We start from the raw sequence: 26,247 nt of genomic DNA, 5'->3' as shown, positions 1-26,247 counted from the left end.
AATTTTTTTTAAAAAAGTAAGTTTTGGGGTAGAAGTATAGTTCAAGGGCTTAGACAGGGCCCTGGATTCTTTGGCTAGCACCAAAAGAAACACATAGTAGGTAGAACTCATTAGAGATAAATGCCTTTGACCCCACTACCCCAGAGGTTGAAGCAGATTTCATTGAGTTTAACACCAGTCTGAGCCACATAATGGAACTGTATTTAAAAAAAAAACAAAAACAAAAAACCACACCAACACACAAATATACATCAGAAAGAGAAAGCACACTAGGTTTTCTCTAAACAAAAAGATAATCTGTGAGTACTACTTATTTAATACATAGAGGCAAGTGCAGTGATGCACGTCATGTCAATACATGTGATCTTAGCCCTTGGGGAGTTGAAAGCAGAAAATATGATGTGGAGTTTTTGAAGAATTAAATGCTAAATTACTGCTGGGGGAGGGGGGAGTCTTCCAATTAATAGATACACTGGCATATAAAGAGGCAATTTCTAATGTTATAAAGGTTAAATAATACAGGTAAAGCATTTGGTATCATGATCACTGCATTTAATGTGACGAAAACTGTTAACTATTACCTACCTCTTTATTTAAAAGTAACCAGTCACCAGTATTATCTTACAGGGTAGAACTGAGCAACCACTATTCTAAAGAGAAAGCCTTACAGCTACCACCTAGTCTCTTAAAAGAAAAATATTACTGACTCTACTAACATCTTCTTAGCATTAGTACCAAAACACAGAACCACAGTCACATCTTCTCCAAGGATAGAAAGGCTGCTCAAGTAGGAGCCATGGAGGCCTCAACTTCATCACCTATTAGGTTATTTAATCATCATTTGTTTCACCTAGCTGCAATAAGAGGTAGAAATGGTATCTGTAGCAGAGTCAACTTGGGGATGAACAGAGAAGGACTAAAACATCAGAACCAGAATTTTCCCTATTAAAGAGAATTCAATCTGAAAAGGGGTTTAGAGTCCAAATAGGATAAACTGAAATTTAATGTATTTATGTACATTATTTTTAAGTTGTCAATGAAGCATATTTATAATGGGAAAAATGGCCATTTATTTGTACATAAATTTAGGTACATAAGTACATACATAAAACTGTTAATGACATATATTAAAAGAAACTGCAATTACTTTGAAAGCAAAAAAGAAAGTAGCCATTTAAATAACAAAATATTGCCTTTAAAAACCACTCCAGCATACTCCAGAATGGTAGCCCACGCCTTTGATCCCAGCATTCAGGAGGCAGAGGCAGGCAGACCTCTGTGCTATTAAGGCCACTTGGTCAACAGAGCGAGTTCTAGGCCAGTCAGGGCCTCATAGTGAGACTTTGTCTCCATGGTCGTAGTAGTAACAATAATAAAAACAGCAATAATAAATCATTCTAGCAAACAATCAGGAAGGTGAAGGATTGTGAGTTCTAGGCCAGCCTGGGCTACACAGTGAGACCCTATCTCAAAAATAGAGTTAAATAAAATCACTCTCAACAATCATTCTAAAGATAATGAACCCTCCAGTTTAGTGCACATTGTAATCAACTCTCATCTCTTCTATGTTTAAAATACTTTCAGGAACTTTCTGGTGTAGAGTCCATCTATTCTTCCCCAGCATTACATAGCCCAAGCAAGCCTCAAACTCACTCTCTCTCTGCTTCAGCCTTATGAGCTGTGATGACAGGCATGCATCACCTGTCGGGATGTATAATCTGCTTTTTTAAATAAATTATTCCTATTTGAGATACTTTAAGAATTCCCCATAAAATATATTTTCTAATTTTTGATAAGGAGAAAAGTATAAGTTTAACTTATATCATTTTTGAATCTAGAAAGTAATAATTACAATGAAAACATAGTGTCCATGATTACTTACTAAGAAGGATGGGAAAGTTACTTTAAAATTATTCTAAAGTGTTGTTTTTAACACTTTCTACAAGTAAGTTACTATCCAAATACTGTTCTCTCCTAGCTAAAAGTGACATCAGTACTAAATATTCATAACCCCAAATACTATATACAAGGCATAATTATGTACAAACATACATATTTATATACAACAAAAATAAGTTTATAAAACTAAGCAACAAAATGCCTCTTTAATTATAAAGTCAGAATTTGCAAAAGAGAAAACATAATCAGGTATTTTTACAATAGAATTCTTCACTTAAATATTTTTCTTCTTCATGAAGCAAAATAAAGCTGATTTTTCTAGGAAGAGCTAGAAGCCATGACACTTCTAATTCTCTTTTTGTGGTATGAAAAATACCCTGAACTATATGATTTTCAAGAAAACAAAGTAGGAAGAGGCTGAGCTTTGCTATCCAGGCTCTCTACTGGCCTCTTCCCCACAACTTTCTCCATAAAAGCAACCTCTACCAATAAAAGAAAGCATCCTTTACAAGTAGCTCCCTACAGCATCCTAGCTCCTTGAGTGCTTACCATAGTCTGATTTCTGGACAGCTGACCCAAAGTTTGTTGATTTTACTGATCCTCAGAAAGCCACTGACTGGCTAAAGTCTTAATGGTGAATACAGTCAAAAAATCAGATGCCCCTGCCTTACTGTACAGAATGAGGAGATGGACAACACAGTTGCGTTTGGTGCACTGTGGTGAGACATATGAGGTATCTTCTTTGTCTTCAATCAGCCACATTTGGGCTGAGTAGCTCTATTACATCTTCAAAAATCTGAGCTCCAGTTCTTGATGGAGACAGAGGAAGGTCATTGAGGAGGTGTTTCAGCTCAAGAGCTAAGTGAAAAATGTCTTTTGATTCAGTTCTGCTTGTGGATAGCAGTCATCTTCTGGATGGAAGAGGGAGTGAGATGACCTAGAGTCTTGAATTGGTGGATCTGCAGGAACAGAAACTAAATACAGTGGAGACCTCTTAACTGAGTAATCCATGAGATGGATTTCCTGACAATGTGTCAATATTAAACTAACTACAAGTTTAAACGTGCATTGGGAGTGATCATGCACCTCTTTTTCCAAATGAAATGCATTTGTACCATTTTATGAATAAATCCTTTTTTAATCATTATGCGACAATTTCTAGGAAAAATGTGTATTAAAAAGTGCAGCAATTCAAATACTCTGTACTCCTGTGAGTCTAATACCTCACTGTCAAGTCAGCTCTTTTCATATTTCCATATACACAACCCAGTCTGTCCACTTCATCTAGCATCAGGAGGAACATGTCAGCTTTAATTTGAGATGGAGCTTTTGTTTTTCCCTCTAAGAAATGGAATACTAAATTTAGACTTGAATGATTTATCTGCCTCAAAATTCTAAGGCTGGTATTATCTGAACTTATTCCCATTTACCAAAATAAGAAGAGTATATGTCATGAAGTATGGCAATCTAAGTATAATCATAGTTGCTACCTGAAACTTCCCTCAACCTTAAAAAAGCCTATTACCAGGTCACTATGAATCTAAATTCTCTATATAAAAGCACAAATTCTGATGAACATTTACTTACTTCTACTAGGATTTTAAGTGTATAAATTTATAGTATATCCTCCCAAAATTATTATGTTAGCAAATTAAGATCTGTTAGCTAAATACAACCTACCACTTACTTTTTAAAATAATAAGTTTTACTGCAAGACAAGCAAAATTTTTGTCTATTTTTTAAGACAGGGTCTCACATATATATATATCCCACTCTAGCCAGGAATTTGTAATATATATAGCCCAGGCTGGTCTCAAACCAATGATCTTCCTCCTTCCAGAGCCTCCCCTGTCCTGGGATTACAAAGTGCTGAATTACAGGTATATGCCACCACTTCTGCCCAACTCTTTTTCATGGATGGTTTGTTGCAGCAAGAGCTATAAAATCGAAAACTCCTGACTTAAATAATTTTTTTGTTTTTTGTTTTGTTCTTCAAGACAGGGTTTCTTTGTGTAGCCCTGGCTGTCCTGGAACTTGCTTTGTAGACCAGGCTGGCCTCGAACTCACAGAGATCCGCCTGCCTCGGCCTCCCAAGTGCTGGGATTAAAGGAGTGCGCTACCACCTCCCGGCTTTGATATTTTTAATGATATTTAACAGAATTTATACTTGAAACTGTTTTGAAATGAAAAATATAAAAAATAGAATTGAAATTAGATAAAGATGAACTAACAAACTGAACACAAACTAAAAATAAATTCAAAGGATACTTTATCTCGCCTTTATTTAGAGCAAGAAGCTGATTTTTACACACACACACACACACACACATACACACACACACACACACACACACACACACACACGAGGGGGGTGCTATGGAACAGATATATTTAAGAACATATAGGCAAGTGTCATGGATGTGCTATGTAAATTTCACCTCAATAAGTTATTTTAAAAGAGTACATATAGTATTTTATGGGTTTCCACCTTTAAGTGGGCCATGTTACATTACAGTGGTTAGATATGTAAGTTACATCTTACCTAATAATGTGGTTTCTCCAAAATCTCTTAGCTCATCCCAGACCCTTGTGTATATTCTTCTTTGCCAGTAGATGGAGACAACACCACTGAAAGTTTAAAAGACATCATTCCCTGTTTAAAGGGAGCTTGCTGGTCTGAAAAAAACTGGGGGGAGCCCTAAACCAAAGACTTCTTCATTTTTAAAAAGCTACGTTAAAACCAGAAATCCAAGGGAATGTACCCAATATTAACTACGGATATCTCAAAAAATTTAGAGGGGAATTATATATGTCCTTCATAAAGTAAATAAATCATAATACTAAAAATGCAATCATTTCTATAGCTTCTAAAACTCAAACTTCCTGTTCAATGCTATTTAGATGACTGGGTCACTTTTTATTCAGTTTCAGAAAGTGTAACTCAAAATATAGTGAAAAAAGTTTTTAGAATTCTATAAAGGTAGGTATAATATGTTGTATAGCTTTTCTAAGCATCACTTAATTTGTGCTGTTCTAAGCCTTTTATTCAAACACAGTCAATTACCCAGATCTACAGGAAATAATAACTCCTAAAAAGAAAAGCAGAAATGGTGGAAGCAATAAAAAAAATTTCAATATATACCCATACGGAAAGGAGCCAAATGAATCTACTTCCCACATTTATTTATTTCACTACTCAAAAAACAAAAACAAAAAAACTACACACACACAAAACAAACAAACAAACAAACCCAGAAGCCATTCATAACAGATAAATTTCAAATCAGGAAACTTAAGAATTCTCAAGTAAGTTTTACTTTTGAAATCCAAAGGCCTAAAACCAGTTGTCAAAGTCATTCAAAATAAGTAACTAAAAACCAAACCACAAAGAACAAACAAGGCTGCTGAACTGAAACAGCACACTAAGTATTGCCACGTTACTTATGTTGGCCTTTAAGACTCCCGTCCCTTAAGTGGACTAAACATGAGGAAAAAAACAAACAAAACAAAAAACAAAAAAAACCTTAAACCAAGTAATAATTCAAAATAGAAAAATTCTTAAATCCATTATTTTATGCATGTTTCCCTCTTCCTCTAATACTATATTAGGACTAATATCAGATCACTTTAAAAGGAGACCAATATACTATTCAGATATTAAGATACCCATCTATATTAAATAGACTGAAAATCATTAGTAAAATAAATCCTTACGACTCATGACTACATAAAAGTGTTTGGCAAAGTAGCTCAAAACTTCTACTTAACTCTGAAATCTTATGGTTCCTGCCAGACAACTGAAATCGACCAAAAGACCTTAAGCACTCTGCACCTGTCCACCAAGAGCACATACAAACCAAGGACCTGGTCATTACACACAAAGCAAATGCTACAACTTCATAAATCCCTGAGGTGGCTTGGCTTCCTCTTGACAAGAAATTTTGACCTTTTCCAATCATTCAGCAGCTGGTGTATATAAAGGTCACACTAATACAAATGGGAACACACAAAAGGGCTTTGCAGTTTTCAAAGTATATTCATTTACTAATTAAGCTAATCCTGTGATGGGAAATTTTAACAAAAACATGGCCAACAGATAATCCACAGTAAAATCTTAACAATATTTCTACTTTGCGCTGTAACCTGTCCATCAACAAAGATGAGAGAAATGCTTGTACCTAAGTTCTTTATACAAAGCAATAGCTACAGGAGTCCTTGAATTCTGTGATTAATACAAATCAGGTACACTGACCTGTAATTATATAGATAACATTACTGTAGTAAGTAAAAATGACCAACAAGGAATGAACTTTCTTTGTATTAATTAGATTTATGGGGAAAATTCTTGAATTTTGTGATTAATATAAATTAGATATATTAAACTGTAATTTTACAGATAACATTACTGTAGTAAGTAAAAACGACCAACAAGGAATGAACTTTCTTTGTATTAATTGGATTTATGGGGAAATAAAGACAAACTGCCAGGCATTAACCTGGCAAGTTCTCCTTGGAGATCTGTGTCAGTGTCCCTTGCCTCCACCTGCTGGCAAAGAGTGTGAAACTAGTAGAGATCACAAGTCAGCAAAGTTAGTATTTCTTGGTTACAAATGAATGTTGCTTGTGTGACTCTCTAACATGATGCTACTTTGTGTTAATACACCATTCAAATATTGATAAAAACTATTAATAAATCTACAAAAAGACACACTGAACATGACAATGTTTTTTCCTAGGCTCAGAATGTTACCTAATAGTTTAAAAATTAGTTTTCAAATGTCTTAATTACCTGATAAATGACATCTTGGAAAAGGACTGGAAAAGTAAGTGCTGCATCTTCCAGCTCATTCAGACTACAGTGCACTAGTGTTTCATCCTTAAAACAAACACAGAGGAAAACAGAACATTAAAAGAAATGTCAAAAGACAGTCCTATGTGGAATCTACATGTTGTATGGGACCCAGCATGTTAGGACAGGATTTTTTCTAGAGTCAGCGTTCTCAGGTGTAATTTTAGAGCATAAACAGCATCAGCATCCTAGGGAACTATAGCTCTGTTCCTGATGACTCATAAATTCAGTGGCTGTGATAAACTTCTCAGGTACCTCTGCAGCATACTAAAGTTTGAAAACTACTGCTCAGAGTTCTGCAATTCAACTTTTTGTCAAAGAACATTTGTTATTCCTTTTGTAATCTAACATCTATAAAAAATTATCATTTAGTTTTTTAAAGACAGCCTCACTATATAGTCTAGTCTATCTTCAAATTCATGATCCAGTCCTCTTGTGTCGCCTCTTGAGTGCTGACATTACAGATCCATGTGCCACCACCATCTGCTTATACTAACTACATTTCTTTGAAATTAGCTCATCCAAGTTTTGAATCTAATTATTTGTGTTTTCTCATTTAACTCATCTTCAAACTTTTCATAAAAAAAAAAAAAAGAATCTTAATTTAGGATTAGATCTTATGGTACCTAAGTATATTTCATCTACCTTGACTAAACAGCCAACAAAAACTTATCATCTTGAATATCAAATCCTGATTTCTGACTGAAAATAAGAAAAATAAGAGAGCTACAAAAAAAAAAAAAAAAGTCAATCCATTTCTCAAAACCTGAATGTTAAAAAAGACCAGAAATTGCTGGGCTGTGGTGGTGCACGCCTTTAATCCCAGCACTCAGGAGGCAGAGCTAAGCAGATCTCTGTGAGTTTGAGGCCAGCCTGGCCTACAGAGTGAGATCCAGGACAGGCACCAAAACTACACAGAGAAACCATGTCTTGAAAACAAAAACAAAAACAAAAACCAAACAAACAAACAAACAAACAAAAAAAGGACCAGGAACACAGTTGAGTTGGAAGAGTTTTCCTACCATGCACAAATCCTCTATTTGATCCCTAGCACCACATAATCAGATATGGTGACTGACAAATGCCTATTATCCTCAACACTTGGGAGATAGAAGCAGAAAATCAGAAATTCAAGGCCATCCTTGGCTATATAATGAGTCCAAGGATAGCTTAGGCTAGTCCAAGGATAGCTTAGGCTATCTCAAAACTAAAATGGACTGCCAGTAACTACTCTCAAATTTTTCAACGAGCTTAATGAAGATCAACTAAAATTGCCAGGCAGTGTTGGTGCATCTGTGAGTTCGAGCCCAGCTTGGTCTATCAAGTTCCAGGACTGTCAGGGCTACACAAAGAAACCCTGTCTCAAAAAACACACAAAATGAATCAACTAAAATTAAACATGAATATTCATATCTTATAATAGCTGCTTTTTTAAAAGTCTCTAATTAAACAAATGTGTATGTGGATATGTGTGCGATGCATATTTGGAGCACGGGGCAGGGACAGGGGTCAAATCCAGGACCTTGCACATGCTAAGCAATCTCCCTACTACCACTGGGCTATATTCCCCACCTTTTTTTTTTTTTATACTACATGGTTAGCCATAAACTCACAATCTGCTGGAATTAGCCTTCAATTGCTGGGGTAAGTGCCAAGACACTTGGCTCCCTGATAACCTATTTAAACAAAATAAGTCAGGTATGGTGACATGTACTCTCAAGCACTTGGAAGGCTGAGGTAAGAGGACTGCAATAAATTCAAGGTTTGAGACCAACCTTGTCTATAAAGCAAATGTTAGGATAACCTGTGCTACACAGCAAGCTATTGTTTCAAAATATCAAACCCCTAGAGACAGAATGAAAGTCAGGTATGGTAGCAAACTACTTTAATTTCAGTACTTGTAAGACTAAAGGAGGAATAAGGGTTCAAAGCCAGCACAAGTTACAGTTACCGTATAACAATGACAAAATGTGTATAAACATGTGTGCATGTGTATCACATCTCTCCATATATATATATGGAAATACATATGGAGCGAGGAAGGAGGGAGAGAGAGAGAGAGAGGCAAGAGTGAGAGCGCACAAACCAGCATTTCCAAAGTCTCTTGGTATCTTAAATCATTTTCTATGCTAAGTCATAATTATATTAATTCTTCACCTACTTCAATAAATTATTCATACTCAGCCACTTACCTTTCCCTCTATATTTAGCCTTCATGTTGGAATCAAAAAATATGGCCAAACTTTCATTATTACTACACTAAATCCTAAATCCCAAAAGTAGCAAATTTCTTTAATTTCTCCCTCCATCTTGCATATCAACTCCTGAACTCATCATGATCAGTTTTAATTTTTTTTCTTTTTCTTTGTAGTTAGCCTCTAAAAATACTTTAGGATCCTGATTTATTTTATCTCTCCGACTTGTAAAGGCTTATGACTATAAAGTATGAAAACATAAATATTATGTAGTAATTTAAATATGTGCTAGGTGGTGGTGGCACAGGCCTTTAATCCCAGTACTCTGGAGGCAGAGGCAGTGGATCTCTGAATTGCAGACCAGCCTAGTCTACAGAGTTTTCTGAGAATTAAATCACATTTCTAATTATGGGATACTAGTAACCTGCTAAACATAAAATGCTTTCAGCCAGGCGGCGGTGGTGCATGCCTTTAATCCCAGCACTTTGGAGGCAGAGGCAGGCGGATCTCTGTGAGTTCGAGGCCAGCCCGGGCTACCAAGTGAGCTCCAGGAAAGGCGCAAAGCTACGCAGAGAAACCCTGTCTCGAAAAACAAAAAACAAAAAACAAAATGCTTTCCAGCATAATGCATTAGATGTACCTTTTGATAAGAACATAAAACTGTAAGCAAACAGTAAATGTTTTTATATATGTATATACATACATACATACATACATACATATATACACACGCTGAAATGGGTTGGCAAAAGATGAGATATTCAATTCAAAGTTCTTCTGGTATCCAAAAGGTAATAAAAACATTCAGTTTTTTTCATAAGAAAGTGTTGCTATATTGCCCAGACTGGCCCAAACGCTCACAAGCTACTCTTGTGTCTCAGCCTCTTCTGTACTTCAGGCCACAAAGCATATAAAGTTACATATCTCATACCAGGTATGCAAATTAGAAATTTTTAAATCACATTGAGAAAAAGGGGTCGATTGGTAATTAAATAATCTATTTTATTGGTAATTAAGTAATTTTAAAAGGTTGACTGGTAGCTGAATAAATTGAAAAATAAAAATAGGGTAAGGATCCAGCTCAGCTGGTGAGTTTTAGCATGCCAAGTGCCCTGGGTTTACTCCCTGACATCAAACACACCAGGTACAGTGGCACATCACAGACCTTAGATCCCAGGACTTGGGAGGAAGAGGAGGAAGTAGCAGGTTCGGAAGTTCAAGATCATCAGCTATAGGTGGAGTTTGAGGCCAGCCTAGGCTACAAGAGACCTGGTCTTAAGGGGGAAGGAGTAGAAAAGAATACATCCTTATAGTTAACTTACTGAAGATAAATTCTATTTGGTCCTTCAGGAAAACAAAATTATAAAAATAAGAGGAAATCTAAATTCTAGGCATCATTCTAATAGGATCAAATAAGAAATTGGCACTGGAGAGATACTCAGTGACTAAAACCTTACTGGTCCTGCAGAATACCTGGGTTCAGTTACAACCATCAATAGCTCCAGTTCCAGGGGATCCAATACCCTCTTCTGGCCTCCTGGGGCACCAGTTACTTACTGGTGCATAGAGATGCATGCAGACAAAATACTTACACATGTACCTCTGTGCACCAGAGATAGAAAAGAGATAGAATTTAGTTAGGCAAAGGATATAATACAAAGTATAGCACTTGCCTTGCATATGTAAGACCCTGGGTTAATTCCCAACTCCTCAAAAACAAACAAACAAACAAAAAAAAAAACCATCAAACAAATCACAGGATTTCAAGAATGTGGAGGAAAAATCTCATTTAAATGCAAAAGTAAAAATCTAATTGATTTTTGCCGGGCGGTGGTGGCGCACGCCTTTAATCCCAGCACTCGGGGAGGCAGAGCCAGGCGGATCTCTGTGAGTTCGAGGCCAGCCTGGGCTACCAAGTGAGTCCCAGGAAAGGCGCAAAGCTACGCAGAGAAACCCTGCCTCGAAAAACCAAAAAAAAAAAAAAAAAATCTAATTGATTTTCAAAATATACCAGATTCCAACCAAACTAGTGTTAATGCTAGGATCTGGAGAGTCTCTAGCTTTAGACTATACTTAAATAATAAAAACATTTCAAAAATATTTAAATATATTTATAGTAAATATGATGACTGTTTAGTCGCTTATATTCTTTCCGGCACTTTGGACTGTTACTTTAACCCTTATTCTTTGTACCTGTAAAGATAACACACTCACCAGATCTAAGACCAGGGAGAACTCTGGTGTGCTTCTCGTTTTCAAAGGAAGAGCGGGTTTCCTATTTAGTTGTTCTTCTGTCAGAGGCGGAACATGTTTGATGAAATAATAGCTATAAATCAAATTTTAAGAAAATTTCAACATTCTGTTTCATATATATCAAACATTACTAAATTTAAATTTTAATTAGCTTGGGATGTGCTCAGCTATTCAGTGCTTTCGCAGAATGTGCAAAACTTTGGGTTCAATCCCTACAGTACAAAATAAAATAAAAGCGGTCTTGTGATGACTGGTCTTGATTGTCTACCCCACTGGATTATTAGATTGGTGCAAAGGAACTGTTATGCCACTCAATTGTAAACTGTTGTAATTGGATTTAAACACATCTTAATTAATATGTTAATCTTAATTAATCCCAATAAGAACAATCAATACATTTTGCCTATAAGAAATAAGGTTGGTTTCTTTGTTTTTTTCTATCTCTTATCTCCTGAAGTAAATCTGTTTATTCCAATAGTGCAGCAGTTCTCAACTTGTGGGATGCAACCCCTTTGGGGGTCGAATGACTCTTTCACAGGGGTTGCATATCAGATATTCACATTGCAATTCATAACAGCAGCAAAATTAGTTATGAAGTAGAAATGTAATAGTTTTATAGTTGGAGGTCACCACAACACGAGGAACTGTATTGAAAGGCAGCAGTTAGGAAGGTTGAGAACCACTGCTCTATAAAAATCCAGGCTTCGGGACTGCGTTGTATGTTTATTAGCAATTCCTAAGCCAAAAATTTACTATTGATATTGTGAGCTGTGCCATGCTTTACAACACATTTTGAACTCAAATAAGAAAACGGCTTGAGCCAGGTGGTATTGGCGCACGCCTTTAATCCCAGCACTTGGGAAGAAGAGGCAGGCAGATCTACAGAGTGAGGTCCAGGACAGTGGGGGCTACAGGAAAAAAACCTGTCTCAAAGAAATTAAACAGACAAACAACAAAAATAAACAAACAAATAAAATGGCTTGAATTTGCTTGTTTTGTGTCATTTCCATAGTATAAATAAATATCACAGGCCAGGCACAGTGGCTCACAACTTTGATGCCAACACTTGTAAATTTGAGGCCACCCTGGTCTATATGTCAAGTTCCAGGCCAGCCAGAGCTAAATAGTGAGACCCTACCTAAAAATAAACAAAAAAGCATACATTAAACAATAGGTCAAAAACATAAAACAAGAAATGTGCATTAAAATGAAGCGTGGGACAACCTCATTTATTTAAGTATTCCAGCATATAGCACAAAGATTGCAAATTACTTTTGCACTAATCTAATAGGATCACCAAGAAGACAGACACCTCTCTGTGTGTCTCAGGGTGTTTCTTTCCACAGAGGTTTAAGCTTGGGCAGCACTGTCCCATGGGCAGAGGAGAAAGCTAGTGCACAGAACATTGACTCCTCTGCTTTCTGACAGCAGACACAAAGTAATCAGCAACTCATCCACCACAATTACCATGGTCTCACTGCCACATTCCCTGCTATGAAGAACTGTAGCCTTAAAACACAAGCCAAAATAAGACCTTCCTAAATTGCTTCTTGCCAGCTATATTTGGTCACATCAATGAAGCAGTAACTAATTCAACACTTCACATAGTAAACTAAATTTAGAAAACATGTAAGTAAAAGTACACAGAGTAGTGTCTCCAAAACTTACTAGAGTAAGTATTAACACCCACAGGTCAAGCTCATACCACAGGATTATTCCCCATGTTTAGACAAAAATAACCTAAGTTTAAAAAATGCATTTAATATACCTAGACTACCAAACACAGTACTAAGAAAATATAAAGCCTAAACAATGCAGAGCATCAGCTGTCTGCCCTCATGAGTACACAGGAACGATTGGGAGATGGAGTTCTCTGCCCAACATCATGACAGAGTATTCTGCTATGTACTGCCATGTGGTAATATATTGTGTACTCTGATAAACTTGCCTGGGGATTGGAGGACAGAACCAGCCACTGGATTACACAGAGAAGCCAGACAATGGTGGCACACACCCTTAATCTCTGTGAACTCTGTGAGTTCAAGGCCACACTGGAAACAGAGCTAGGCAGTGATGGCACACACCTTTAATCCCAGTACTAGGAAGCACACACACACACACACACACACACACGCCTTTAATCCCAGGAAGTGATGTCTGGGCAGAGAAAAGTATATAAGGTGTGAGTAAACAGGAAGTCCTCTCTCTCAAAAGTATATAAGGTGTGAGTAAACAGGAAGTCCCCTCTCTCTCCTCCCTCCTCTCTCTCTCTCCTCTCTCTCTCTCTCTCTCCTCTCTCTCTCTCTCTCTCTCTCTCTCTCTCTCTCTCTCTCTCTCTCTCTCTCTCTCTCTCTCTCTCTCTCTCTCTCTCTGCTAAGGATATCATAGAGGTAAGAACATGGCCCTTCTTGTTGTGTTTCTCTGATCTTTCAGCTTTCACCCCAGTATCTGGCTCAGGTTTTTTTTTCCCTATTTATAATAAGACCACTTAGCAATTCGTGTTACACTGCCTACTTGGAAAAAAGTTGAAACTCAACATTGAAAGTAAGGTTTCTACTAGACAAAAATCATTTTTTCGGTTTCATCATGAGCTGAAAATTGTTCAAGAAAGAATATTTGATAACCAGAAAACAACTCACGGGTCAAATACTTCCCAGTCTTCCTCATAGGTGGCTTCTGCATGGGCTGATGAGTAACCACTCTCTGGAGTTACTGGTGCTATTTAGGAAGAAAAAGAAAGATTACTTTCACTCATCTGAAACTTCCCACAAAGCACACATTTTTACAAGAGCTTCTTGAGGTCCTGTATATTTTGGATTATAGATATAATTGATAAAGATCACTTAAAAATAAATTCAGTAAAACAGATTTAACTCTATATCCAAAGGAAATTAATTACTGCTATCAATGACATGGCAAACTACAACATGGCTAGTAGGATTAAGATGTCTATCAGCTAAGAGGAAATCTACTATTTATTAGAAAATAATATTCAGCAACAAAAAAAGCATGCTAATTAATTTTTTGTTAATTCAACACAAGCTAGAGTCCTTTTAGAAGGGGAAACCTCAATTAAGAAAATGCCTCCATCAGATTGTCCTTCAGGCAAGTTTGTGGGCATTTTCTTGGTTAACCATTAGTGTAGGAATGTCCAGCCCCACTGTGGGTGGTGCCATCTCTGAGAAGGTTTATATTAAAAACAAGCTGAGTGAGCCACAAGGAGCAAGCCAACAAGCAAAATTCTCTATGACCTCTGCTTCATGTCTTGTCATGAGTTCCCAATAAGCTATGACATGAAATAAACCTGTTTCTTCCTAAGCTGGGTGTTTTTTCCCCCCCAAGACAGGATTTCTCTGTGTAGCTTTGGCTATTCTGGAACTCACTCTGTAGACCAGGCTGGTCTCAAACATAGAGATCTGCCTCCCGAGTGCTGGGATTAAAGGTATGCACCACCACCACCTGGGTCCACTTTTGTTCATGACATTCATCACAGCAATAAAAAGCAAACCAGAACAACCATTTCTAATTGGACAGTTTACATGCGACAGTACTAAGAGAGTGAGCCATGCACATATAGGTTGCCAATGAATACCTAAGACCCATGAACACTCTTTATGTAGTTCACTAATCCAGACATTCAGAGCAGACATGCAACTTGAGCATTGTGTTAAGTAAAATGAGTCAGATGCAAAGAAAAGCATGTGAGCTCACTATGTGGCTGTTAGGAGAGAAATTGACCAACAGGTACTAAGTCTCAGTTTCAAAAAGAAGTTCTCATGTGCTATTGTACCAGGACATAGATATAATAATGTACTATACATTTTAAAAAGCTAGGGGAAAAAAAAAACAAAACCTGAATGCTTTTTATCATTAAGAGATGTCAAAACAGCCAGGCGTTGGTGGCACACGCCTTTAATCCCAGCACTTAGGAGGCAGAGACAGGTGGATCCTTTTGAGTTCGAGGCCAGCCTGGTCTACAGGGCGAGATCCAGAACAGGCACCAAAACTACACAGAGAAACCCTACCTAGGAAAAAAACAAAAAACAAAAAGAAGAAGAAGAAATGTCAAAACAATAGCCAGGCGGTGGTGGCACACACCTTTAATCCCAGCATTTAGGAGGTAGAGACAGGTGGATCTCTGTGAGTTTGAGGCCAGCCTGGTCTACAGAGTAAGTTCCAGGACAGCCAGGGCTGTTACACGGAGAAACCCTGTCTCAACCTCCCTCCTCTACAAAAAGAACTATCAATTCACAATCTTTTTTATTTTTTTTTCAGGACAGGGTTTCTATGTAGCCCTGGCTGTCCTGGAACTGGCTATGTAGAACAAGTTGGTCTCAAATTCACAGGTATCCCCACCTGTTTCTGCTTCCTTACCCTGCTTCTGTTTTAAGATATTAATGATGTGCTTGTTAATCTCAGTATTAAGTTTGGGGTATGTTACTTTTAGTTGATCAGTTTAAATCATATCTTTCCTCTATTTTGCTTTTTTTTTTTAAACTTCATATTAGCGTTACTGGGTTGTACTTTATAGAAATTTCATAATTTTATTTAGTTTACTTGATATTTAGTGATGGAGATGGAACCCACGCCTCATCATATGCTAGGAAAAACACTCTACCAAATGAGTCACATCCTTAGTCCCATATTTCACTTCTTAAAATGGCTAAATATAACAAGACACGGCAGACGCACCGTTTTCCAGCACTCAGGAGGCAGAGGCAAGTGGATCTCTGAGTTTGAGGCCAGCCTGGTCTACACAGCAGGACAGCTGGAGTATATAATGAGACCCCGTCTCAAAAACAAACAAAAAATGGCAGAAAACAATTTCATCTTGTACTTTTTATGAACATGTACCACAGTAGTTAGAAGTAATAAATTCAGATATCATGTGTTCCACATTTTAATGGCAACTAGCACAGAAATGTAACAATTATGTTAGAACTTTGTAAGGACCTAAGATTAAGCTGCAAAGCTTGGAATAGGGGAAGATCTCTTCTGGGCAAGGGGGCCTCCATTTATGAATCAAACAAATGTAAAGGTTTAAGACTGCCTCTCTCTATACAGGGACTTCAGTCTTAAGGGTCTAAGGCTATTGTGTATAATCATAGAATTTGGGGACAAAATTTGTTCAGCCTTTTTAACTTCAAGGAAGAAAAACTTAAGCATTCGATCTGGCCATTTAAGAAAAAATATTAAATATTGTGTTTTTAGAACTATTCATAAGGTGTGCTAAAGGGGTATTTTCTTCACCTGTAAGAGGTGGGATATCCCGAGTAACTGTTTCTTCTGCTTCTTCTAAACCATTATTTATCGATGGCCTCACTTGAACTGCTTGATTTGAGTAAGCTGCTCCATTAGCTGACGTAGTGCTGGTAGTGATTTCATCCACCTGTTCCATGTCAAGTTGCTTCACTATCTCCTCGGCTTCCACAGCCTGTCCTGGGGAATCCGAGCCTGACGTTCCTGAAATTGTCCATCAGTAAACTATGCATCACTTCAAACCACAAATATTAAAAAGGTTAAATACGATCAGCACTACAATTTATTTGGATGACGACCATATAAAACAAAACTGAGGGTACAATCATTTGAAATAAATATCAAAATCCACTAAACAATGGGAATAAGATTATTACAGGCTTCTGTTGTTTTTGTTTTTCAATACTAGGCATTGAATGTAGGGGTTCACACATACTAGGCAAGCCCTCTGCCCCTGGACTACACCCCTAGTCTCCTTTTACTTTCTGAGGTAAGGTATCACTAAGCAGCCCAGTCAGAGCTTGAACATTCAATCCTCCTGCCTCAGCTTCCCAAGCAGCTTGGGATTATAGACATATGCCACCAGGCATGGCTACAATAATATTTATAAACAAAGTTCTCCTTAAGTTCTCAAATAGTTCAGAACACTTCCTAAGTCAATAACAACCATGATTTAGAACTTTCCATTAAAGTACTGTGTGAGTCATTTGATAAACATTCATTATCCCCAAAAAGCTCTCCACCTTTACAGTTCAAATACACTAAACATTCTATTCATGGAGCACAACTAAATTTTCAATCACAGAAAAGTCATCCAAGAAAGGGCTAAATGTTCCCTTAACCATGAGAATCTTTTTACTAAAAGACCCAAGATTAAATAATTTTTAAAAGACATAGATTAATTTTTAAGACATAAGATTAATTTCTTGATAAAATTCCATTTTCAGTAACATAGAATAGTTACCTAATTCTTCTCCCACTATGAAATTATACCAAGTGTTTCTTTCTAGAATCCTTCAAGTATAATTTTAAACAAAAATAATAAAATCAATGTCCAGTTTCTGAATCTCCTTATATGATGCTCTTCCCTTACTTAAAGTTAACCCTCTCCTAAAAGTATGTCTTTGCCTGAAACCCATCCCCAAAGTTTTCATTCTTCCAGCTCCACCATACATTTATCTCCATTGCTGCTAACAGTTAACTGACTTTCCACTAAAAGACAGAAGCACTACTACTTTGAGATTAATGTTTTGTGACTATGTGGCTCTTTGTTTCCATCTCCCATAGACTACTTACTGCCCACATCCTCTCAATTATACATGTCCTAGTTTGCCAGGTAGCAGAGTGTAACCCTTTGCCAACATTTATACTCTCCATCAGAGCCTCTCCCCCTCAGCCTCAGGAAGAACATGTCTCCATTGTGTCTCAGGTCAGTTCCTTACTGTTCTGACCCCAGATCAGTCAGCAGCCTCTAGCAGTTCTCACCCTCTACCTTCAACCCCTTAATAGACAGACCTTCCTTTCCTCAGGCATAAAGATATGCTTGGTCTCAACGATACAGAACATTTCTTCAGACTATGTGACTTCTTTTCCTTTCATAATAAAATTTTCATAGACTGCTGCACTTGTGCCACCTCTAACTACCCATTTTATTCTTCTGACTCAATAGTATAGAGCTACCAAATTCAAGTGTTACTCTCCATTTTTGTTTGTTTGTTCTATCGAAAGAAACCAATGCCCTTCCAGCTATCAAGCTCAGGCTCAGTCAGGTGTGTCTTTTTAATGTTCACCTCCATCTCCTCTATGACAAAATATACCAAGAAAACCAAAAGTTTTTTTTTTTGTTTGTTTGGTGTTTTTTTTCTCTCTCTCTCTCTCCTCTCTCTCTCTCTCTCTCTCTCTCTCTCTCTCTCTCTCTCTCTCTCTCTCTCTCTCTCTCTCTCTCTCTCGCTCTCTCTCGCTCTCTCTCTCTCTCTCTCTCTTTTCTTTCTCTGTGTAGACCTAGCCTGGTCTCAAATTCTGAGATCTGCCACTATTTCCCACCTCAAAAAGATTTTTAAAGATCTAGATTAAACCATAAAACTATAGTTTTAAAATCTAAATTATAGTTAAAGCTTACCTATCTAAAAATGATTTTTACTTACCATTTTTATTTGCTGGTGAAAAAAAGTTGAAGACAGGGGAAAATATGGTCCCCAGCAATGTAGTCCTTGGAGGACTACCTGAGGAAGGATTATCTTCTAATTTCCCATTTTGTTTTATATGTTGATTTGTCATTTCATAACTACCAGCTTCTAAGGAAGAAAGAGAGAGAAAAAAAGTAATCCTAGAAAATACTGCATTTCAGAGTTTGTGCTGTAAATCATTTTTAATGTATTTACATTATATATTAAAATTTAGTGTATTTACATTAAAATGTATTTAATGCAGACTAACATTAATGTTCTTAAGTGCTTATTAAAGAAATCCTGAGGCAAATTCCTTCTTATAAATCAAACGATTTTAATCTATTATATATACTTTATAAATTTTAACATTCAATTAGTATTTTTCAAAGTTGATTTACACCTAAAGTTAAATAGACTGAAAGGTTTCAAAGCAGCACGGAACAACAGAAAATGAAAAAAATCCTGTAAGCATGCCAACAAGCTACAATTCCAATACTCAGACACAAGATTCCTGCTGTTTACATTTTGGGACATTAGCTATTTCATAAAACTTTTCCTGACATCTATTTCTAGTGAATGACAGCTAAATTAATATAGTTTGATCCACAAACCGTTTTTGTACATAATTTCAACTAAATTGTCATAATGTTGATGCGTATACCTTTTCTTGGTGTTGGAAACTGAGGAAGCTATGCAAGCACACTACTACTGAGGTACATTCCTCCTAGCCCCAGTCCACAAATATTGTATAATAAATAATATAAATTTGGTATCCTGCCTGTATTCATTTTAATTCAAAATAAAGAAATTTAGGAAAATAATTTTGAATTTCACTTGATGCTTTAAATTAATACTCAGTACAAAAACAGATTATAAAAACAAGGAAAAATGGCTCTAAATGTTTTGTTGTTACTTTTTGAGATAGTATTTTGATTTGCTGTCTAGCCTGGCCTTGACCTCTCAATCCTCCTGCCCTTTGAGTGCTATGATTACAGGCACAGGCCACCATGCCTAGCCTCAAAGCAGGTTTTCAAAACAAAGGCCATGGCAGGTGAGGAGGGACTTCTGCTTACAGCTAAAGGGAAGAAAGAGTCAAAACTTCAACAAACCTCCATTGACTGGACTTTTCCGTCTTACTCGAGACAACTGTTTGTTAGGCTTTTCTCCAGCTCTTGGTGTTGATGTAATCAAATTATTATCTATATCACGTTCAATTCTACTCCGTTTCGAAGGATTTTCTCTCTCTTCCTTAAGATATAATAGGAAAAAATTCAATGAGCATTATTCTGCCTTTCATTTTAAATGAAATATACAATACATAATATTTTTCTCCTGCTTTTCATATCTTTTGCAATTAACACTGAAGAGAGACTGGCAATGTTGAAGTGTTAATGTAGCTATACTACACGATAACACCAGCGTCCCCAGAAGCCGAGTTTTCTTTTTTGGGGGAGGAGTGGGGGTGGCAAGGAGGAGATTCAAGACAGGGTCTCTCTGTAGCTTTGGAGCCTGTCCTGGAATTCACTCGGTAGCCCAGGCTGGCCTCGAACTCACAGATCCGCCCATCTCTCCTCCTCGGTTATGAAAGGTGTGCCACCACAGACAGCGAACCCAAATTTTCTAAGACATTTAAATTTTATATACTCTTGAAACTCTGAGTTTTAAAATATGCTCTGAATTAATGGCCAACTTTATTATCTATCTTATCCGAGACTTCTCACAGAGCACACACAGTCACAGTAGTCAGACTTGGTGGACAGGCATATAAACACCAGCACTTGAGAGGCTGAGGCAGGACTGCCAATTTGAGGTCAGCCCAAGACCTCAACTTAAGAAAAACACACAGTAAAAAAGAAAGCACAGGTATAAAGAGACATAAATATGTTTTTAATGAATCTGTACTTTGGGTACAATCAAAACAAAACTGATTCAAAGGAAGGTACGGCTGTAAGAGTAAGTCTCTTCACAGATCCTAACTGGGGAACCATGTGTGGATGGGGGTAAAGAAGAACTTTTCCTTCTCTACTTACTAATTTACCTACTACCCTTGGTGTAGTGGCTCATACCTTTAATTCCACACTTCTAGAGACTGAATCAAGACTGCTTGAGAGTTCAAGGCCAGCCTGTGCTACATAGTATATTCTAGGTCAGCCAGTGCTAGAGAAACTGTCTCAAAAAGACAAACAAGGGAGCTGAAGCTCAGTGCTTATTTTGCATGAACAAGACCCTGGCTTTGATCCCCAGCAGCCCAAACAGGTGTGGTGATATATGTTTGCAATCCCAGCAGTTTGGAGGTAGATGCAGGAGGATCAGGAGTTGAGGGCATCCTCTGATACATAAAGAAGTTGAGGTGAGGCTAGACTACATGAAACTGTTATAGGAAGGAAAAGGAGGAGAGAAGATGACCTACTTATTATGGTCCTGGGCCAGTGAGATGCCTTAGCAGGTAAAGATTCCTGCTGCCAACCTGCCAATCTAAGTTGGATCCCTGGGACTCTCATGGCTGAGAGAACCCACAGTTATCCTCTGACCTTCACACCTGTGCTTTGGCACATACAAACCCATACATGTGCATATACGTGTACATAATAAACAAAATGTAATAAAAATATTTACTATAGTATTATGAGTTATTTCATTCTAAGAATTACAATATTACAATTCAAGGTCAGGCATGGTGGCGCATACATTTAATATCAGCACCTGAGAGGTAGAAGTAGCTGGATCTCTGTGAGTTCAAGGCCAGCCCCAATCTACATAGCGTTCTAGGATAGCCAAGGCTATAGAAAAATCCTGTCTTGAGAAACTAAGTGAATAAATACATAAATAAAAATGTATTTGAAAACAAACAAACAATATTACTATCCAAAGCCTAATACAAAACATTTCTTCAAGGAATCTTAGTGTCTTTTGATAGAGAATAATACAATGCTGAATGGCCATGCATAATGCAGCGGACAGAGCAGGAAATACATAAATGCAACATGCTTTTTGTTTGGGAAAGCATGATGATATATGCTTTTAATTCTAGGACTCAGGAGACAGAGGCAGGTGGATCTCTGTGAGTATCAGGGCAGCCTGGTTTATATAGAGTTCCAGGGTGGCCTGGATTTAAACACAAAAATGACCTAATAATGTTTTTTTAGATTAGGGGACACAAATCTATCAGTGAATCATGAAATGAAATTAATTTAAAGCTTTATGATCATCTTTAAAAGAAATGACAGAACAAAAAAGACCAGAGTCCATTATGATATTGAGAGTTAAACATTGGGTATGGTGGCTCTTTACAATCCCATGACTCTGGAAGTTGAGGCAGGAGGACTGCTTTGAGTACCAGGCTAGCTGGAGGAAGGGGAAGCTGAGGGTAGAACTCAGTGGTAATGTGCTTCCCTAGATTGCATGATGCCTTGGGCTCAAACTTCAGTAATGTGTGTCTGCATCTATAAGTTGTTTTGCATATATAATATATAAAAAAATTTCTGTAGATCATAATTAGATCTATAAATATGGATTTACTGTTGAGATATAAATACTTCAGCATTTCACTAAAATTATGCATCAAAACTATGAAGCTTTCACTTCAAATATATATTAGAAATCTAAAGGCAGAAAGGCTATGTGTACATAATTCCTGTGTGTTCTTGCTAGCAGTTTCAAAATTCTGAAGTCAGAGAAGTGGTGAGTCTTTGGGCCAGAATCTGGATTTGAAACACACTGAGGATTCCACTTACTTTGTTAAGGACAAAAATGGGAGAGAAGAGCCATGGGTGCTAGCACATGGCTTTAATCCTAGCACTCAAGAGGCATACGCAGGCAGACCTGTGAATTCAAGGCCAGCCTAATCTACATGGGGGAGTGCAAAGCCAGCAAGGACTACACAGTAAGACCCAGTGCTCGGGAAGCAGAGGCAGGTGAATCTGTTTGAGGCCAGTTTATTATACAGAGTCAGAGTTACATACTGAGACCCTGAATAATAAAAATTCCAAAATGTAAGAAACAAAAATAGAAATGAGGGAGAAGTCAACAGTCATTTGCTGAAGCTGTAAGTATTTGAAAATATGATCATAACTGAAAAAAGGAGCTTACAAAGGTAATTAAGGGGATAGAGAGATGGCTCAGTTTAAGAACAGTGAATATTCTTTCAGGACTCTGGTTCAATTCCCAACACCCATATGGTAGCTAGCAACTGTCTATAGCAACTGTCTCTAACTCCAGTTCCAAGGCCCCCTTGGATACACAGTAGTGTATATATATACACACATACATATATATACATAGGCGAATCACCCATGTACATAAAATAAAAATCTCAGCTGAGCAGTGGTGGCACATGCCTTTAATCCCAGCACTCAGGAGGCAGAGGCAGGTGGATCTCTGTGAGTTTGAGGACAGCCAGGGCTACACAGAGAAACCCTGCCTGGGGGTCGGGTGGGGTTACCTCAAAGAATTTGTTACCTATAACCAAACCTATCACTATGAAGAAGCCAAAAAACTGTTATTTTTCAAATATACTTGTCCCAAAAAACAGAATAAACTCATATACAGTCATAATAAAATCTCCATCATAAATAATAAGTTCCTAAGACCAATTTTCCACTTTGTACCATCTAGTCTGAAAATGATTCTGAGACTAAGCACTTGGCACCAATCCCAATTTCCCTGAGACTTAGAAGAGTAACTGACTTCCTGAAACTGCTTAAGACAAACCCACAATATCAATGTAGAAACTATCCAAGCCATTCTTTCTTTTAATCATTGTTTCAGCTGCAGGTAGTTATTCTGTTCTTGCTATGCCCACTGCTCATATTACGCCAAATAAATCTGTTTTCTTTAATAATTCAAAAGAATGAAGAAAACCCTCTTTTGCTTTCTATAATACTATGCTGAAAAACAAAAGCTAGAGGTAGAGTGGCACACACTTATAATCCCAACACTCAGGAAGTTAAAGCAGAGGACGGCCCTTGGTTCAAAGTTAGACTGGGCTACATAGCAAATACCTCTCAAAAACACAACCATGATAGAAAGCTATCATTAGTTCAGTGGAATGTCTTGAACTTTCATTAAATACTTCCCATGTAATATTATTGAAAATAAAACCAAAATGTGTATAGGCCTTAAGATGGGCTCTATTAATATTAATTTCTCTTCTATATGCTTACAGAAAACAACCTAAACATGATGTTTTTTATGTAGGTGTGAGGTTAAAGTATTACCTTGGGCGTGCTTCCTTTAATGAATTTTTTAATTGAAGACAATAAGCCAGTTTCATTCTTTGATGGTTTTTCTCCTCCTGAAGGCAAGCTATCCTCAACCTCTGAGTATTTCCTTTTTGCTCTGGCAGTGCGCTGTGTTTGGATTGGACTGGATTGCTGAGAAGCCTTCCGTGTTCTCAGCTTCATCTTTTATGGGTGCCACATGTAAACCTGTAGGAGAAAAACAGCACAAGCTATTACCCAATATGCCCAGTTAACTTACACAATAAAAATCTACTTCTTTAAAAGAGCCCAGATCTCTAAGAGGACTGAAATAAAAAACTAACATTTAAGTGAAAGGCACTGTATTTTATATATGTAATCTACCAAGTAACCTCAACAACGTGGAATATTGCATCCTATAAGAGAAAATGGAGTAATACCAAAAAGAGTGCACAATCTTTCTCTAACACTGTGCTACCTCTCTCTACCTATGCCAAAATTATGTCCCTCCTCCCACCCCCAGCCCTCTTTCCCAAGCCACCCCGCACCCCCACATCCCCCAAATCGAGGTCTCCCATGGGGAGTCAGCAGAGCCCAGCTCAGGGAGCCTAGGCAGGTCCAAGTCCCTTCCCACTGCACCAAGGCTGTGCAGGGTGTCCACCACAGGCATCGGATTCCCAGAAGCCTGCCCATGCATCAGGGACAGATGCCGATCCCCCTGCCTGGGTGTCCCCCAAACAGTTCGAGCCAAACACCCGTCTTCCATGTCCAGAGGGCCTAGTCCAGTCCCATGGGGGCTCCATAGCCACCAGTCCACAGCTCATGGGTTTCCACTAGTGTGGTCTATCATCTCTGCACATCCTCCCATCATGATGTCGACATCCCTTGCCTGCAGTATTTCTCCTCTCAAGAGTTAATTTTATCACACATAATAAAACTCCATTTATGGGCTGAGGTGTGAATTAATGCTACATACAACATGAGAGGTCCCAGGTTCTGCCCCCAGCAACATATATACAAATACACATAATTAAAAAGAAATTATGGAGAGGGAGCTGGAGAGATGGCTCAGCAATTAATAGCACTTGTTGCTCTTCCAGAGAACCCAGGTTTAATTTCCAGCACCCACATGGAGGCTCACAACAATCTGACCAGAGGATCTGATGCCCTCTTCAGGGCTCTCCAAGTACTAGCACATACAAAAATTTTTAGAAAGAGAAAAAAGGAAAAGAGTATTGTAAATGAACACACTTGTGAGACAAGTTAACCCATAAAATAACTACACAGAAAAATCTAAAATCCAGAATGTGGTGGAGGGGAGACTTGGGACATGGCTCAGGCGTAAAAACCCTTGTCTTTTCAAAGCCTACTTAAAACATCTTTAATCTCAGTACTCAGGAGGCAGAGGCAGGCAGCTCTGTAAGAGCAGGAGGCCAGTCTGGGCTACATGAGACCCTGTCTCAAAAAAGAATAAATCAGACATCAAAATTAAAAATATCTGCCGGGCAATGGTGGCACACGCCTTTAATCCCAGCACTCGGGAGGCAGAGGCAGGCGGATCTTGTGACTTCGGAGCCAGCCTGGTCTACAGAGTGAGTTCCAAGACAGGCTCCAAAGCTACATAAAGAAACCCTGTCTTGAAAAAAAAAAAAAAAGAAAAGAAAAGAAAAGAAAAAAATTTAAAATATTTGTGTACAAAGGACTCTAACGTACAAAGTCAAAAAGCAACTCAAGAGCCAATGAGATGAATCAATGCGTAAACACAGTTTGAGTTCAATCCTCAGAACCCACATGATGGGAGATTAGAGTCCCATAAACTGCACTCTGACCGCCACATGCATATTGTGGCATGCACATGTGCATACATATAAAGAAAATGTGTACAAATCATTCATCTTAAGGAATTGATATCCAGACTATATAAACCTCATCAGAGACTAGAAATTGACTGGATTCAAAAAGAAACGTCAGCAACAGACAAGGTAGCCAATACCTTTAATCCTAGCACTCTGGAAACAGAGGCAGCTCAGAGCCAGCCTTTTCTACAGAGCCACCCAGCTTTAGGGCTCTTAAGAGGAAAATGCAATCCAAGGCCAAGTAAGGCATTGTTTTCTCTCTTTACTTTCAATCTGGCCAGCCTGACCTTTCCTTGAACTAAATCAGAAGACAACTCAACCCCCCTCCCCCAAAAAAGTCAGAATTCAAACTGCAATCTCAGAAAGGACTATGACCAATTCTGCCTAAAGTTTTGCTGTAACTGAGTTCTTCCTCGTCTACAGAAAGCTGGTGAGTAACCTGCTGCAGCCTAACACCAACAGCAATAGAAAACTTGGGTGAATCATAAAAGACAATTTTCTTGTCGTCAGCAGAGTAGAGGACTAAAGACTTGCAGTAACTAAAAAATCTCAAATCCAAGAAAAAGCCAG

The 26,247-nt window shown here is 37.8% G+C and overlaps 1 protein-coding gene across 9 annotated transcripts in view; it reads right to left on the bottom strand.

Annotated features, from left to right (window-relative positions):
- Ctdspl2 (CTD small phosphatase like 2) overlaps positions 1–26,247 on the bottom strand; it is a 48,688-nt gene that overhangs the window by 10,891 nt on the left and 11,550 nt on the right. For 6 of the 9 annotated variants that reach the window (XM_006997370.4, XM_042276100.2, XM_076570491.1 and 3 more), the window contains exons 2-8: positions 23,840–24,049; positions 19,733–19,871; positions 18,600–18,749; positions 16,447–16,659; positions 13,836–13,914; positions 11,158–11,269; positions 6,689–6,775 (exon numbers count right to left, since the gene is read on the bottom strand). In XM_006997370.4, coding sequence (XP_006997432.1) covers positions 6,689–6,775; positions 11,158–11,269; positions 13,836–13,914; positions 16,447–16,659; positions 18,600–18,749; positions 19,733–19,871; positions 23,840–24,025 — 966 coding nt within the window. In that variant the 5' untranslated portion in view covers positions 24,026–24,049. The remainder of the gene's footprint in view (positions 1–6,688; positions 6,776–11,157; positions 11,270–13,835; positions 13,915–16,446; positions 16,660–18,599; positions 18,750–19,732; positions 19,872–23,839; positions 24,050–26,247) is intronic. The other 3 variants (XM_015990488.3, XM_076570489.1, XM_076570492.1) reach the window with 1 other exon arrangement.

The sequence above is a fragment of the Peromyscus maniculatus genome, chromosome 4 (assembly GCF_049852395.1).
Source record: "Peromyscus maniculatus bairdii isolate BWxNUB_F1_BW_parent chromosome 4, HU_Pman_BW_mat_3.1, whole genome shotgun sequence".
Taxonomy (NCBI): Eukaryota; Metazoa; Chordata; class Mammalia; order Rodentia; family Cricetidae; genus Peromyscus; species Peromyscus maniculatus.
Note: the sequence above shows the minus strand (reverse complement) of the source record. Positions and strands in the feature narration are given on the sequence as shown.